Source organism: Ranitomeya imitator, chromosome 8 (genome assembly GCF_032444005.1).
Source record: "Ranitomeya imitator isolate aRanImi1 chromosome 8, aRanImi1.pri, whole genome shotgun sequence".
NCBI lineage: Eukaryota > Metazoa > Chordata > Amphibia > Anura > Dendrobatidae > Ranitomeya > Ranitomeya imitator.
Window position 1 is genome coordinate 119,417,148 of NC_091289.1, and position 14,387 is coordinate 119,431,534.

The 14,387-nt window shown below is 46.4% G+C and overlaps 1 protein-coding gene and 1 long non-coding RNA gene across 5 annotated transcripts in view; one reads left to right on the top strand and one right to left on the bottom strand.

Annotated features, from left to right (window-relative positions):
* Positions 1 to 14,387, bottom strand: part of LOC138647926 (uncharacterized) — a 422,930-nt gene that overhangs the window by 339,789 nt on the left and 68,754 nt on the right. The gene's annotated exons all lie outside the window — the stretch shown is intronic.
* LOC138647924 (complement factor H-like) overlaps positions 1 to 14,387 on the top strand; it is a 258,431-nt gene that overhangs the window by 60,062 nt on the left and 183,982 nt on the right. For all 4 annotated transcript variants that reach the window (XM_069737291.1, XM_069737288.1, XM_069737289.1 and 1 more), the window contains one exon: positions 1,051 to 1,233. In XM_069737291.1, coding sequence (XP_069593392.1) covers positions 1,051 to 1,233 — 183 coding nt within the window. The remainder of the gene's footprint in view (positions 1 to 1,050; positions 1,234 to 14,387) is intronic.

A 14,387-nucleotide genomic window follows, 5' to 3' on the forward strand; every position in this document is an offset into this window, starting at 1 on the left:
AGTAACGAACCCTGAGCTGAATCCAACCGGCTATGGCTGCACACAGACTACAGGGCGAGCTGGGCTCACACGGAGACCGTGCAGACAGCCGTAAACGGCGCTGCAAGGCCCAAAAACCCCCCTCTAGGTTATCCTATGTAGTGTTTTTCCACAATAGAGCTGGAGACTGGTGGAAAAACACTAATAGGAAATTTGAGAAAAAATGTGCAGCAGGCTGCACTAAGAGCAAAAAAGAACAACTGTGTGAGGCAGTGTGAACCCCCCCTGAGCTGAATACAACCGGGTATATGGCTGCACACAGACTACAGAGTGAGCTGCACACACACACACACAGAGACCTTGCAGAACGCTGTTAAAACAGCGCTGCAAGGCAAGAGCAAGGTGAACAGTGAAGAACACACAGCGTTTTGCTAAATTAGCCTTTGGAAAGGAAAATAAAGCAATTAGCTAGCTCAACTGGCCCTCAGTTAGAACACAGCGTCCTGTCCCTAACTGAAATCACAGCAGAGTGAGCGCAAAATGGCGGCAGCGCTTTTTTATAGTGCAGAGTGACATCATTTCAGCAGCCAATCCAAGCCTTGCCAGTACTTACATGCCCACCATGCTAAACAGGATGTGCCCACACTTCCATTCATTCCTCATTGGCTGCTGCGTTCAATTTGAATTCTGGGAACTTCCGATTCCGGTATCCGATACGCGGGAAGTATCGGAATTCAGTATCGGAATTCCGATACCGCAAATATCGGCCGATACCCGATACTTGCGGTATCGGAATGCTCAACACTAGCAATGTGCGATATTATACAAATTTTTAAAATTGCTGATGTTTTTATCCATACTCCCACCCCCCCAAAAAATCATCATTCTGATATTTATGGCTTATCCTAAGAAAAGCCCATCAATATTAATCTCTGAAAATTCTGTTATGAATAAATAATTGTCAAAGAATATGGTGCTCATTGCTAAGGAAGGTATAGAAATTGTGGTAACAAAATCATGTAAAATATCGAATGCTGGATCCTACTTTCACTGATTTTTCTTTTTTTCTAGCTCAATGTGGAAAACCACCAAAAATAGAAAATGCCTTGTTACAGGGTGACTGGGATGTGGAAAACTTCCCACCAGGCAGCACAGCAGCTTACAGTTGCCACCCAGGATATTCTCCATTGGGACGAATTAGAAGGGCCTGTGTGGAAGGAAAATGGCAAGTGTTATCTAAAGGGCTGTGTAGAAGTAAGTACAACACAGAGCTAACGGTTCACCAGACATATGGGATTGTTTATTACTCCCATTAGTAAATTGTCCCTTCAGAAAGGAAGAGGACTAGAACTCTAGTGCCATCTATTGGAAGTAGCCAACCTAACAGTCAATGTCGACCCTTTAATCCCTTCATGACCTTGGGATTTTTTGTTTTTCCGTGTTCGTTTTTCGCTCCCCTCCTTCCCAGAGCCATAACTTTTTTATTTTTCCGTCAATTTGGCCATGTGAGGGCTTATTTTTTTGCGGGACGAGTTGTACTTTTGAGCGACATCATTGGTTTTAGCATGTCGTGTACTAGAAAACGGGAAAAAAATTCCAAGTGCGGTGAAATTGCAAAAAAAGTGCAGTCCCACACTTGTTTTTTGTTTGGCTTTTTTGCTAGGTTCACTAAATGCTAAAAATGACCTGACATTATGATTCTCCAGGTCAGTACGAGTTCATAGACACCAAACATGACTAGGTTATTTTTTATCTAACTGGTGAAAAAAAATTGCAAACTTTGCTAAAAAAAAAAAGAAAAATTGCGCCATTTTCCGATACTCGTAGCGTCTCCATTTTTCGTGATCTGGGGTCGGTTGAGGGCTTATTTTTTGCGTGCCGAGATGACGTTTTTAATGATAGTATTTCGGTGCAGATGCGTTCTTTTGATCGCCCGTTTTTGCATTTTAATGCAATGTCACGGCGACCAAAAAAACGTAATTCTGGTGTTTTGAATTTTTTTCCCTCTACGCTGTTTAGCGATTAGGTTAATGCTTTTTTTTTATTTGATAGATCGGGCGATTCTGAGCGCGGCGATACCAAATATGCGTAGATTTTATATTTTTTTCATTGATTTATTTTGATTGGGGCGAAAGGGGGGTGATTTAACCCCTTCATGACCAGGGGATTTTTCGTTTTTCCGTGTTCGTTTTTCGCTCCCCTCCTTCCCAGAGCCATAAATTTTTTATTTTTCCGTCAATTTGGCCATGTGAGGGCTTATTTTTTGCGGGACGAGTTTTACTTTTGAACGACATCATTGGTTTTAGCATGTCGTGTACTAGAAAACGGGAAAAAAATTCCAAGTGCGGTGAAATTGCAAAAAAAGTGCAATCCCACATTGGTTTTTTGTTTGGCTTTTTTGCTAGGTTCACTAAATGCTAAAAATGACCTGCCATTATGATTCTCCAGGTCAGTACGAGTTCATAGACACCTAACATGACTAGGTTATTTTTTATCTAAGTGGTGAAAAAAAATTCCAAACTTTGCTAAAAAAAAAAAAAAAAAAATTGCGCCATTTTCCGATACTTGTAGCGTCTCCATTTTTCATGATCTGGGGTCGGTTGAGGGCTTATTTTTTGCGTGCCAAGATGACGTTTTTAATGATAGCATTTCGGTGCAGATACGTTCTTTTGATCGCCCGTTATTGCATTTTAATGCAATGTCGCGGCGACCAAAAAAACGTAATTCTGGCGTTTCAAATTTTTTTCCCACTACGCTGTTTAGCGATCAGGTTAATACTTTTTTTAAATTGATAGATCGGGCGATTCTGAGCGCGGCGATACCAAATATGCGTAGATTTGATATTTTTTTTATTGATTTATTTTGATTGGGGCGAAAGGGGGGTGATTTAAACTTTTATGTTTTTTTTATTTTTTTCACATTTTTTTAAACTTTTTTTTTTTACTTTTGCCATGCTTCAATAGCCTCCATGGGAGGCTAGAAGCAGGCACAACGCGATCGGCTCTGCTACATAGCAGCGATCTGCTGATCGCTGCTATGTAGCAGAAATTGAGGTGTGCTGTGAGCGCCGACCACAGGGTGGCGCTCACAGCCACCGGTCATCAGTAACCATAGAGGTCTCAAGGACCTCTATGGTTACAATATACAAGCATCGCCGACCCCCGATCATGTGACGGGGGTCGGCGATGACGTCATTTCCGGCCGCCCGGCCGGAAGCGGTAGTTAAATGCCGCTGTCTGCGTTTGACAGCGGCATTTAACTAGTTAATAGGTGCGGGCAGATCGCGATTCTGCCCGCGCCTATTACGGGCACATGTCAGCTGTTCAAAACAGCTGACATGTCCCGGCCTTGATGCGGGCTCACCGCGGAGCCCTGCATCAAAGCAGGGGAGCCGGCATCGGACGGTATAGTACGTCCGATGCCGGTAAGGGGTTAAACTTTTATGTTTTTTTTATTTTTTTAACATTTTTTTCAACTTTTTTTTTTTTACTTTTGCCATGCTTCAATAGCCTCCATGGGAGACTAGAAGCAGGCACAACGCGATCGCCACTGCTACATAGCAGCGATCTGCTGATCGCTGCTATGTAGCAGAAATGGAGGTGTGCTGTGAGCGCCGACCACAGGGTGGCGCTCACAGCCACCGGCGATCAGTAACCATAGAGGTCTCAAGGACCTCTATGGTTACAATGGAGATGCATCGCCGACCCCCGATCATGTGACGGGGGTCGGCGATGACGTCATTTCCGGCCGCCTGGCCGGAAGCGGTAGTTAAATGCCGCTGTCTGCGTTTGACAGCGGCATTTAACTAGTTAATAGGTGCGGGCAGATCGCGATTCTGCCCGCACCTGTTACGGGCACATGTCAGCTGTTCAAAACAGCTGACATGTCCCGGCTTTGATGCGGGCTCACCGCGGAGCCCTGCATCAAAGCAGGGGATCTGACCTCAGACGTACTATCCCGTCCGAGGTCAGAAAGAGGTTAACAAGCCTTGTCACATGACTTGTCACGTTAATATAGGTTGGATTGTGGAAAAAAAACAATGCCCCAAACATTTAGAAATATATTTAACACAAAAACCTTATTTAAATAGCTAATTTTCTCATTCCTTCTACGAAGTATGTGAACATAATAGTTCTTCTCACACCAAATGGGCGTAGTCTTTTTTATTATAAAACAATTGTTGAGCACTTTCCAGTGTGGTCAGACCTAATGGTCAGTTCATATCCAAGATCTTTGATGGTTATAACAAGGTAACTAAGTGTAACTAAACTTTTAACTATTTTTTTATAAGCTGTATCCTGTGCAATAGTACTGATTGTGGGGTTTTCGTCCTGAGACCTCTATCCGTTAAACCAATGCGTATCAGCAAATTGATTATGCTCAAAAGTGAGTATAGACCCACAGACTTTCTATTGAGGTCGTCTGTGAGTTCTTGACCTCCAGTGATCAACAGTACTGTGAAGACACGGGGGGGTCAGTGAGTGCCCCAGGGTCTGCTAGCCAGAAATGCATGGACCAGGGATCGCCCTGCCAAACACCTGCTCTCCCTTTAACGTTGGCATAACGCTACTCAAACAGCACAGAGTGATGGTAAAACAGTGTGGCAATGATTTATTGAACCATAAAACAGGCATTTAACACATAGAACAGTCCCAGCATAGTACCCCAGATGGTGCACATTACAGAGTCTCACCCTTCTAATGACCTGCTGGGATAATGGCAGATGTTACGTCAGAGCTCCCAGCGTCGGCTAACCCCACCTGTGGTACACACACAGAGATAAGGAAATGACAAGCATAGGAAGATCACAGTCCACTGAGTCCATACAAGGTACAAGGCCAGTTGACACAAGAGTCACGGCCTGGCTTATCTGAATATCTCCATGGAGCCAGGTGACCAGCAGGTCCCAATCCTGACTTTCTCCAAACATATCCATGGTCCAGCGATGGTCAATGGAGCAGATCTGTATTCTTCCAACCAGAGCCAAAAACCTCTAGGTTGTTTCTTGTAGAATGATAGCTCTGTGTCCCTCGTAATGGCTCCATTATATTGGCTGCTCTCCTGTCTCTGGTCCTTTGGATGTATATGTCTTGTCAGCATCTCTGGATGTCCCCCCCATCTCTCTGTCTCAGAGTCTCTTTATACAGAGGCATGTATCCTATTTTTAGATTTACCCAGTGTCTTTCAGTCCAGCCTCACAGATAAGGGAAACAATAATGATGAGTTCAAATAGAATTACTTGATTATTTAATCTATTTGCATAGTTTTTCCATCTCTGCCTTCAAAGTCAACAATGTGGCTCCATAATACAATGCATAATTAGCATATCTGCAAACATCTCTACTCATCAAAGATAAGCGTACATTAAGGGTACCGTCACACAGTGGCACTTTGGTCGCTAGGACGGCACGATCTGTGACGTTCCAGCAATACAATTACGATCTTGCAGTGTCTGACACGCTACTGCGATCAGGGACCCCGCTGAGAATCGTACGTCATAGCAGATCGTTTGAAACTTTATTTTGTCGCTGGATCTCCCGCTGACATTGCTGAATCGGCGTGTGTAACGCTGATTCAGCGATGTCTTCAGTGGTAACCAGGGTAAACATCGGGTTACTAAGCGCAGGGCCGCGCTTAGTAACCCGATATTTACCCTGGTTACCAGTGTAAATGTAAAAAAAACACTACATACTTACATTCCCGGTGTCTGGTCATGTCCCTCGCCTTCAGCTTCCCGCACTGAATGGTGAGCGCCGGCCAGCCGTAAAGTACAGCGGTGACGTCACCGCTGTGCTTTCCGGCTGTCCGGCGCTCACTGTCAGTGCAGAGAAGTACAGCGCTGGGGGACAGACACGAAATGTAAGTATGTAGTGTTTTTTTTTTACGTTTACGCTGGTAACCAGGGTAAACATCGTGATACTAAGCGCGGCCCTGCGCTTAGTAACCCGATATTTACCCTGGTTACCAGGGGACTTCGGGATCGTTGGCCGCAGGAGAGCGGTCTGTGTGACATCTCTCCAGCGACCAAACAGCGACGCTGCAGCGATCGACATCATTGTCGTATCGCTGCAGCGTCGTTTTAGTGTGACGGTACCCTAAGTTATATGAAATATCAGCTGTGAGGCAGCGATGTCCTTGCTGTGCAGTGAATAGGCAGTGACCCATATAAAGTTCAAATAAAGTCTTGTTTATTTTGTAGCATACTCACAAACCAAACACATAAGTAACAAGTCCTTCAGTATGCAGCCGGGAAAAGTAAAGACAGTCCACAATCCGTTGCCGTGGACGTATTACACCACTGTGTACGCTGGGGTGTCAGGCTTTTTAGTCTCTGCCTGGCCCGTGTTGCTCCACACGGAAAGAGCTCCTCGTGAGCCTCCTGCTAGGTCTGACTCCCAGACCAGACTGACACACCCAAACTCTCTTGCAGGGTTTTTTTTTTTTCTATCCTCCAGATTCTATGGCCATGGGCCACTATAAGATCTGGGCTGGAGGAAACGGACCGGCCCCACTACCATCCTGCAGTCCGTTTCAAAATAAAAGCCCATACCGGGTTGTCCTGAATAATTTCTGGGACAAATAACTTGACCCAGTTCACACTCACTTTTATTCTTCCCTGTGTCTCACAGGCAACCTGCTGTGAGCACAGGGCACTCCAGCGGATCTAATATGCTTCTAAGCACATCCTGGGGGATACATAGCGACCCTCGCATATGACCCCGGTCACTGCCTCACATACCCCCCCCCCCCTCTGTTCAGACTTGTGGGGTTGAACATTTGTCAGCATACATGGTGCCCGTGACAGGGCATCTGCATTTCCCTGTGATTCCCATTTGATCGCCAAGCACTCCTTCTCCACTACGCTATAATTTTTCTCTGCCGGGGTCAGTTTCCTGCTTAAATAGGTGACTGGATGCTCATCCCTGATCACCTCTTGCGACAACACCGCTCCTAAGCCTACCTCTGAGGCATCGGTTTGCACAATAAAGGTTTTCTTGAAGTCGGGGCTGATGAGGATCGGTGTTATGAACAGGTAATTCAGAACCACAATAGACCTTGAAGTTCAGAGCACACAAAGTGACCCGACAATTACCAAAAAACATAGGACGAGCTCTGAGACGTGGGAACTCTGCTGACCGCAATCCCTAATCCTATCCAACCACACTAGAGGTAGCCGTGGAGCGCTCCTGACCAGTCCTATGCGTCTCGAGCACAGCCTGAGAAACTAGCTAGCCCTGAAGATAGAAAAATAAGCCTACCTTGCCTCAGAGAAATACCCCAAAGGAAAAGGCAGCTCCCCACATATAATGACTGTGAGTTGAGATGAAAATACAAACGCAGAGATGAAATAGATTTAGCAAAGTGAGGCCCGACTTACTGAACAGACCGAGGATAGGAAAGATTGCTTTGCGGTCAACACAAAACCCTACAAACAACCACGCAGAGGGGGCAAAAAGACCCTCCGCACCGACTAACGGTACGGAGGTGCTCCCTCTGCGTCCCAGAGCTTCCAGCAAGCAAGAAAAACCAATATAGCAAGCTGGACAGAAAAAATAGCAAATAAAAAACAACACAAGCAAAACTTAGCTTATGCAGAGCAGACAGGCCACAGGAACGATCCAGGAGGAAGCAAGACCAATACTAGAACATTGACTGGAGGCCAGGATCAAAGCACTAGGTGGAGTTAAATAGAGCAGCACCTAACGACTTAACCTCAACACCTGAGGAAGGAAACTCAGAAGCCGCAGTACCACTCTCATCCACCAAAGGAAGCTCATAGACAGAACCAGCCGAAGTACCACTCATGACCACTGGAGGGAGCTTGGCCACAGAATTCACAACAGTACCCCCCCTTGAGGAGGGGTCACCGAACCCTCACCAGAGCCGCCAGGCCGACCAGGATGAGCCACATGAAAGGCACGAACTGATCGGCAGCATGGACATCAGAGGCAAAGACCCAGGAATTATCTTCCTGACCATAACCTTTCCACTTAACCAGATACTGAAGTTTCCGTCTCGAAACACGAGAATCCAAAATCTTCTCCACTATATACTCCAACTCCCCTTCAACCAAAACCGGTGCAGGAGGATCAATAGATGGAACCACAGGTGCCACGTATCTCCGCAACAATGACCTATGGAACACGTTATGGATGGAAAAAGAAGCTGGAAGAGTCAAACGAAAAGACACAGGATTAAGAACCTCAGAAATCCTGTATGGACCAATGAAACGAGGCTTAAACTTAGGTGAGGAAACCTTCATAGGAATATAATGAGATGACAACCAAACCAAATCCCCAACACGAAGTCGGGGACCCACACAGCGCCTGCGGTTAGCGAAACGTTGAGCCTTCTCCTGGGACAATGTCAAATTGTCCACTACATGAGTCCAAATCTGCTGCAACCTATCCACCACAGTATCCACACCAGGACAGTCCGAAGACTCAACCTGCCCTGAAGAGAAACGAGGGTGGAACCCAGAATTGCAGAAAAACGGCGAAACCAAAGTAGCCGAGCTGGCCCGATTATTAAGGGCGAACTCAGCCAAAGGCAAAAAGGACACCCAATCATCCTGATCAGCAGAAACAAAACATCTCAGATATGTTTCCAAGGTCTGATTGGTTCGTTCAGTTTGGCCATTTGTCTGAGGATGGAAAGCCGAGGAAAAAGACAAATCAATGCCCATCCTAGCACAAAAGGCTCGCCAAAACCTCGAAACAAACTAGGAACCTCTGTCAGAAACTATGTTCTCTGGAATGCCATGTAAACGAACCACATGCTGGAAAAACAATGGCACCAAATCAGAGGAGGAAGGCAATTTAGACAAGGGCACCAAATGGACCATCTTAGAGAAGCGATCACAAACCACCCAAATGACCGACATTCTTTGAGAGACGGGGAGATCCGAAATAAAATCCATAGAGATATGTGTCCAAGGCCTCTTCGGGACCGGCAAGGGCAAAAGCAACCCACTGGCACGAGAACAGCAGGGCTTAGCCCGAGCACAAATCCCACAGGACTGCACAAAAGAACGCACATCCCGCGACAGAGACGGCCACCAAAAGGATCTAGCCACCAAATCTCTGGTACCAAAGATTCCAGGATGACCAGCCAACACCGAACAATGAACCTCAGAGATAACTCTACTCGTCCATTTATCAGGGACAAACAGTTTCTTCGCTGGGCAACGGTAAGGTCTATTAGCCTGAAATTTTTGCAGCACCCGCCGCAAATCAGGGGAGATGGCAGACAAAATTACCCCCTCTTTGAGAATACCCGCCGGCTCAGACAAACCCGGAGAATCGGGCACAAAACTCCCAGACAGGGCATCCGCCTTCACATTTTTAGAGCCCGGAAGGTACGAAACCACAAAGTCAAAACGAGAGAAAAACAGCGATCAACGAGCCTGTCTAGGATTCAACCGTTTGGCAGACTCACGATAAGTCAAGTTCTTGTGATCAGTCAAGACCACCACGCGATGCTTAGCTCCTTCAAGCCAATGACGCCACTCCTCGAATGCCCACTTCATGGCTAGCAACTCTCGATTGCCAACATCATAATTTCGCTCAGCAGGCGAAAATTTCCTGGAAAAGAAGGCGCATGGTTTCATCACCGAGCAATCAGAACTTCTCTGCGACAAATCAGCCCCTGCTCCAATTTCAGAAGCATCAACCTCGACCTGGAACCGAAGCGAAACATCTGGTTGGCACAACACAGGGGCAGAAGAGAAACGACGCTTCAACTCCTGAAAAGCTTCCACAGCAGCAGAAGACCAATTGACCACATCAGCACCCTTCTTGGTTAAATCAGTCAACGGTTTAGCAATACTAGAAAAATTATTGATGAAGCGACGATAAAAATTAGCAAAGCCCAGGAACTTCTGCAGACTCTTCAGAGATGTTGGCTGAGTCCAATCATAAATGGCCTGAACTTTAACAGGGTCCATCTCGATAGTAGAAGGAGAAAAAATGAACCCCAAAAATGAAACCTTCTGAACACCAAAGAGACAATTTGACCCCTTCACAAACAAAGAATTAGCACGCAGGATCTGGAACACCATTCTGACCTGCTTCACATGGGACTCCCAATCATCCGAGAAGACCAAAATATCATCCAAGTATACAATCAGGAAGTTATCCAGGTACTCTCAGAAGATGTCATGCATAAAGGACTGAAACACTGATGGAGCATTAGAAAGCCCGAATGGCATAACCAGGTACTCAAAATGGCCTTCGGGCGTATTAAATGCTGTTTTCCATTCATCGCCCCGTTTAATACGCACAAGATTATATGCACCACGAAGAACTATCTTGGTGAACCAACTAGCCCCCTTAATCCGAGCAAACAAATCAGACAGCAGCGGCAAGGGGTACTGAAATTTGACCGTAATTTTATTTAGAAGGCGGTAATCAATACAAGGTCTCAGCGAACCATCCTTCTTGGCCACAAAAAAGAACCCCACTCCCAATGGCGACGATGACGGGCGAATATGACCCTTCTCCAAAGACTCCTTCACGTAACTCCGCATAGCGGCGTGCTCAGGTACAGATAAATTAAACAGTCAACCCTTAGGAAACTTACTACCAGGAATCAAATCGATAGCACAATCACAATCCCTATGCGGAGGTAGGGCATTGGACTTGGGCTCATCGAATACATCCCGGTAATCAGACAAGAACTCTGGGACCTCAGAAGGGGTGGATGACGAGATAGACAGAAATGGAACATCACCATGTACCCCCTGACAACCCCAGCTGGACACAGACATTGATTTCCAATCTAATACTGGGTTATGGACTTGTAGCCATCGCAACCCCAACACAACCACATCATGCAGATTCTGCAACACCAGAAAGCGAATATCCTCCTGGTGCGCAGGAGCCATGCACATGGTCAGCTGGGTCCAATACTGAGGCTTATTCTTGGCCAAAGGAGTAGCATCAATTCCTCTCAATGGGATAGGACACTGCAAGGGCTCCAAGACAAACCCACAGCACCTAGCAAACTCCAAGTCCATCAAATTCAGGGCAGCGCCTGAATCCACAAATGCCATGACAGAATAGGAAGACAAAGAGCAGATCAAAGTAACGGACAAAAGAAATTTCGACTGTACCGTACCAATGGTGGCAGACCTAGCGAACCGCTTAGTGCGCTTAGGACAATCGGAGATAGCATGAGTGGAATCACCACAGTAGAAACACAGCCCATTCTGACGTCTGTGTTCTTGCCTTTCAGTTCTGGTCAAAGTCCTATCGCACTGCATAGGCTCAGGTTTATGCTCAGATAATACCGCCAAATGGTGCACAGATTTACGCTCACGCAAGCGTCGACCAATCTGAATGGCCAAAGACATAGACTCATTCAGACCAGCAGGCATATGAAATCCCACCATGACATCCTTAAGGGGTTCAGAGAGACCCTTTCTGAAAATAGCTGCCAGCGCACATTCATTCCATTGAGTGAGTACGGACCACTTTCTAAACTTCTGACAATAAATCTCTATCTCATCCTGACCCTGACACAGAGCCAGCAAATTTTTCTCTGCCTGATCCACTGAATTAGGTTCATCGTACAGCAATCCGAGCGCCAGAAAAAACGCATCAATATTACATAATGCAGGATCTCCTGGCGCAAGGGAAAATGCCCAGTCTTGAGGGTTGCCACGTAATATAGAAATAATGATCCTAACTTGTTGAACTGGGTCACCAGAGGAGCGGGGTTTCAAAGCCAGAAATAGTTTACAATTATTTTTAAAATTCAAAAACTTAGCTCTATCTCCAGAAAATAACTCAGGAATAGGAATTTTAGGCTCTAACATAGGATTCTGAACCACTAAATCTTGAATATTTTGTACATTTATAGCGAGATTATCCATCAAAGAGAACAGACCCTGAATGTCCATATCCACACCTGTGTTCTGAATGACCCTGATGTAAAGGGGAAAAGAAAGACAGAACACAGTGCAAAGAAAAAAAAATGGTCTCAGAACTTCTCTTTTCCCTCTATTGAGAAGCATTAGTACTTTGGGCCTCCAGTACTGTTATGAACAGGTAATTCAGAACCACAATAGACCTTGAAGTTCAGAGCACACAAAGTGACCCGACAATTACCAAAAAACATAGGACGAGCTCTGAGACGTGGGAACTCTGCTGACCGCAATCCCTAATCCTATCCAACCACACTAGAGGTAGCCGTGGAGCGCTCCTGACCAGTCCTATGCGCCTCGAGCACAGCCTGAGAAACTAGCTAGCCCTGAAGATAGAAAAATAAGCCTACCTTGCCTCAGAGAAATACCCCAAAGGAAAAGGCAGCCCCCCACATATAATGACTGTGAGTTGAGATGAAAATACAAACGCAAAGATGAAATAGATTTAGCAAAGTGAGGCCCGACTTACTGAACAGACCGAGGATAGGAAAGATTGCTTTGCGGTCAACACAAAACCCTACAAACAACCACGCAGAGGGGGCAAAAAGACCCTCCGCACGGACTAACGGTACGGAGGTGCTCCCTCTGCGTCCCAGAGCTTCCAGCAAGCAAGAAAAACCAATATAGCAAGCTGGACAGAAAAAATAGCAAACAAAAAACAACACAAGCAAAACTTAGCTTATGCAGAGCAGACAGGCCACAGGAACGATCCAGGAGGAAGCAAGACCAATACTAGAACATTGACTGGAGGCCAGGATCAAAGCACTAGATGGAGTTAAATAGAGCAGCACCTAACGACTTAACCCCAACACCTGAGGAAGGAAACTCAGAAGCCGCAGTACCACTCTCATCCGCCAAAGGAAGCTCATAGACAGAACCAGCCGAAGTACCACTCATGACCACAGGAGGGAGCTTGGCCACAGAATTCACAACAGACCGGCTGTCAACACAATGCCGACTTCAGAGACTGGAACGCTTCCTCTGCTTGAGGATTCCACTTGACCATCACCGTTTTCTTCCCTTTTAACAGGTCTCTTAGGGAAGCCGATTTACCAGCAAAATTGGGTATAAATCGACGGTAATACCCAATGATGCCAAGGAATTCCCTCACTTGTTTGGTATTTAAGGGATTGGGCCAGTTTTGAATGGCCTCAAATTTGTTCACTTGAGGTTTGATAACCCCCCGGCCGATCACATATCTTAAGTACCGGGCTTCCGTGAGACCTATCGCGCATTTCTTTGGGTTTGCTGTTAACCCTGCAGCTCTAAGAGACTCCAGCACTGCTTGTACCTGGGACAGATGGGTATCCCAGTCGGTACTAAAGATGACTATGTCATCCAAATAGGCTGACGCATAGTCTCTATGTGGCGCTAACACAATGTCCATCAGCCCCTGAAATGTGGCCGGAGCTCCATGTAACCCAAAAGGTAAGACAACGTATTGAAAGAGACCCTCTGGGGTTATAAAAGCAGTCTTTTCCTTCGCTGACTCTGTTAAGGGAACCTGCCAGTAACCTTTTGTGAGATCCAGCGTGGTGAAGTACTGGGCCTTCCCCAGTCTCTCAATTAGCTCGTCCACCCATGGCATGGGATAGAGGTCAAATTTTGACACTTCATTTAACTTCCTAAAGTCATTACAGAAGCGTAATGACCCATCTGGTTTTGGTATTAGAACAATGGGGCTAGCCCACTCACTTCGGGACTCCTCAATGACTCCCAGCTGAAGCATTTGCTTTACCTCGGCCGCGATGGCTTGCCTTCGGGCCTCTGGCACTCGGTACGGTTTCATCCGCATCTTTACCTGGGGCTCAGTGACAATATCATGCTGAATCACCAAGGTTCGCCCCGGCAGCTCTGAGAACACATCCATATTCTGCTGTACCAAAGCTCGAGCCTCCCGCCGCTGCTGTTTTGTGAGGGCATCATTGACTTTTACCTCACAGCCGGCTGTGTCCTTTGCCAGGGCCAGAGGGACCTCCGATTGTATGACCGTAGTTGCATCTGTGACCAAACATTCTCGGTCCTTCCAGGCCTTTAGCAGGTTTACATGGTACAACTGCTCGGATTTTCTTTTCCCGGGTTGGTACACTTTGTAATTCACTTCCCCCACTTTCCCCCGTATCTCATAAGGCCCTTGCCACTTGGCCATGAGTTTACTCTCTGGGGTGGGTACTAGTACCAACACACGGTCTCCTTCTTTAAAGGTCCTGACCGTGGCCCTTTTATTATATGTACGGCTCTGAGCAGCCTGGGCATCCAACAGATGCTCCTTTACTATGGGTTGCACAACTGCAATCCGATCCTGCATACTTGCCACATACTCGATAACACTCTTATGTGGAGTGGGCTCCTGTTCCCACGTCTCTTTGGCTACATCCAGCAGTCCCCTCGGGTGCCTGCCATACAATAGCTCAAATGGGGAGAAGCCTGTGGAAGCCTGCGGTACCTCGCGTATGGCGAACATTAAATATGGCAATAACAT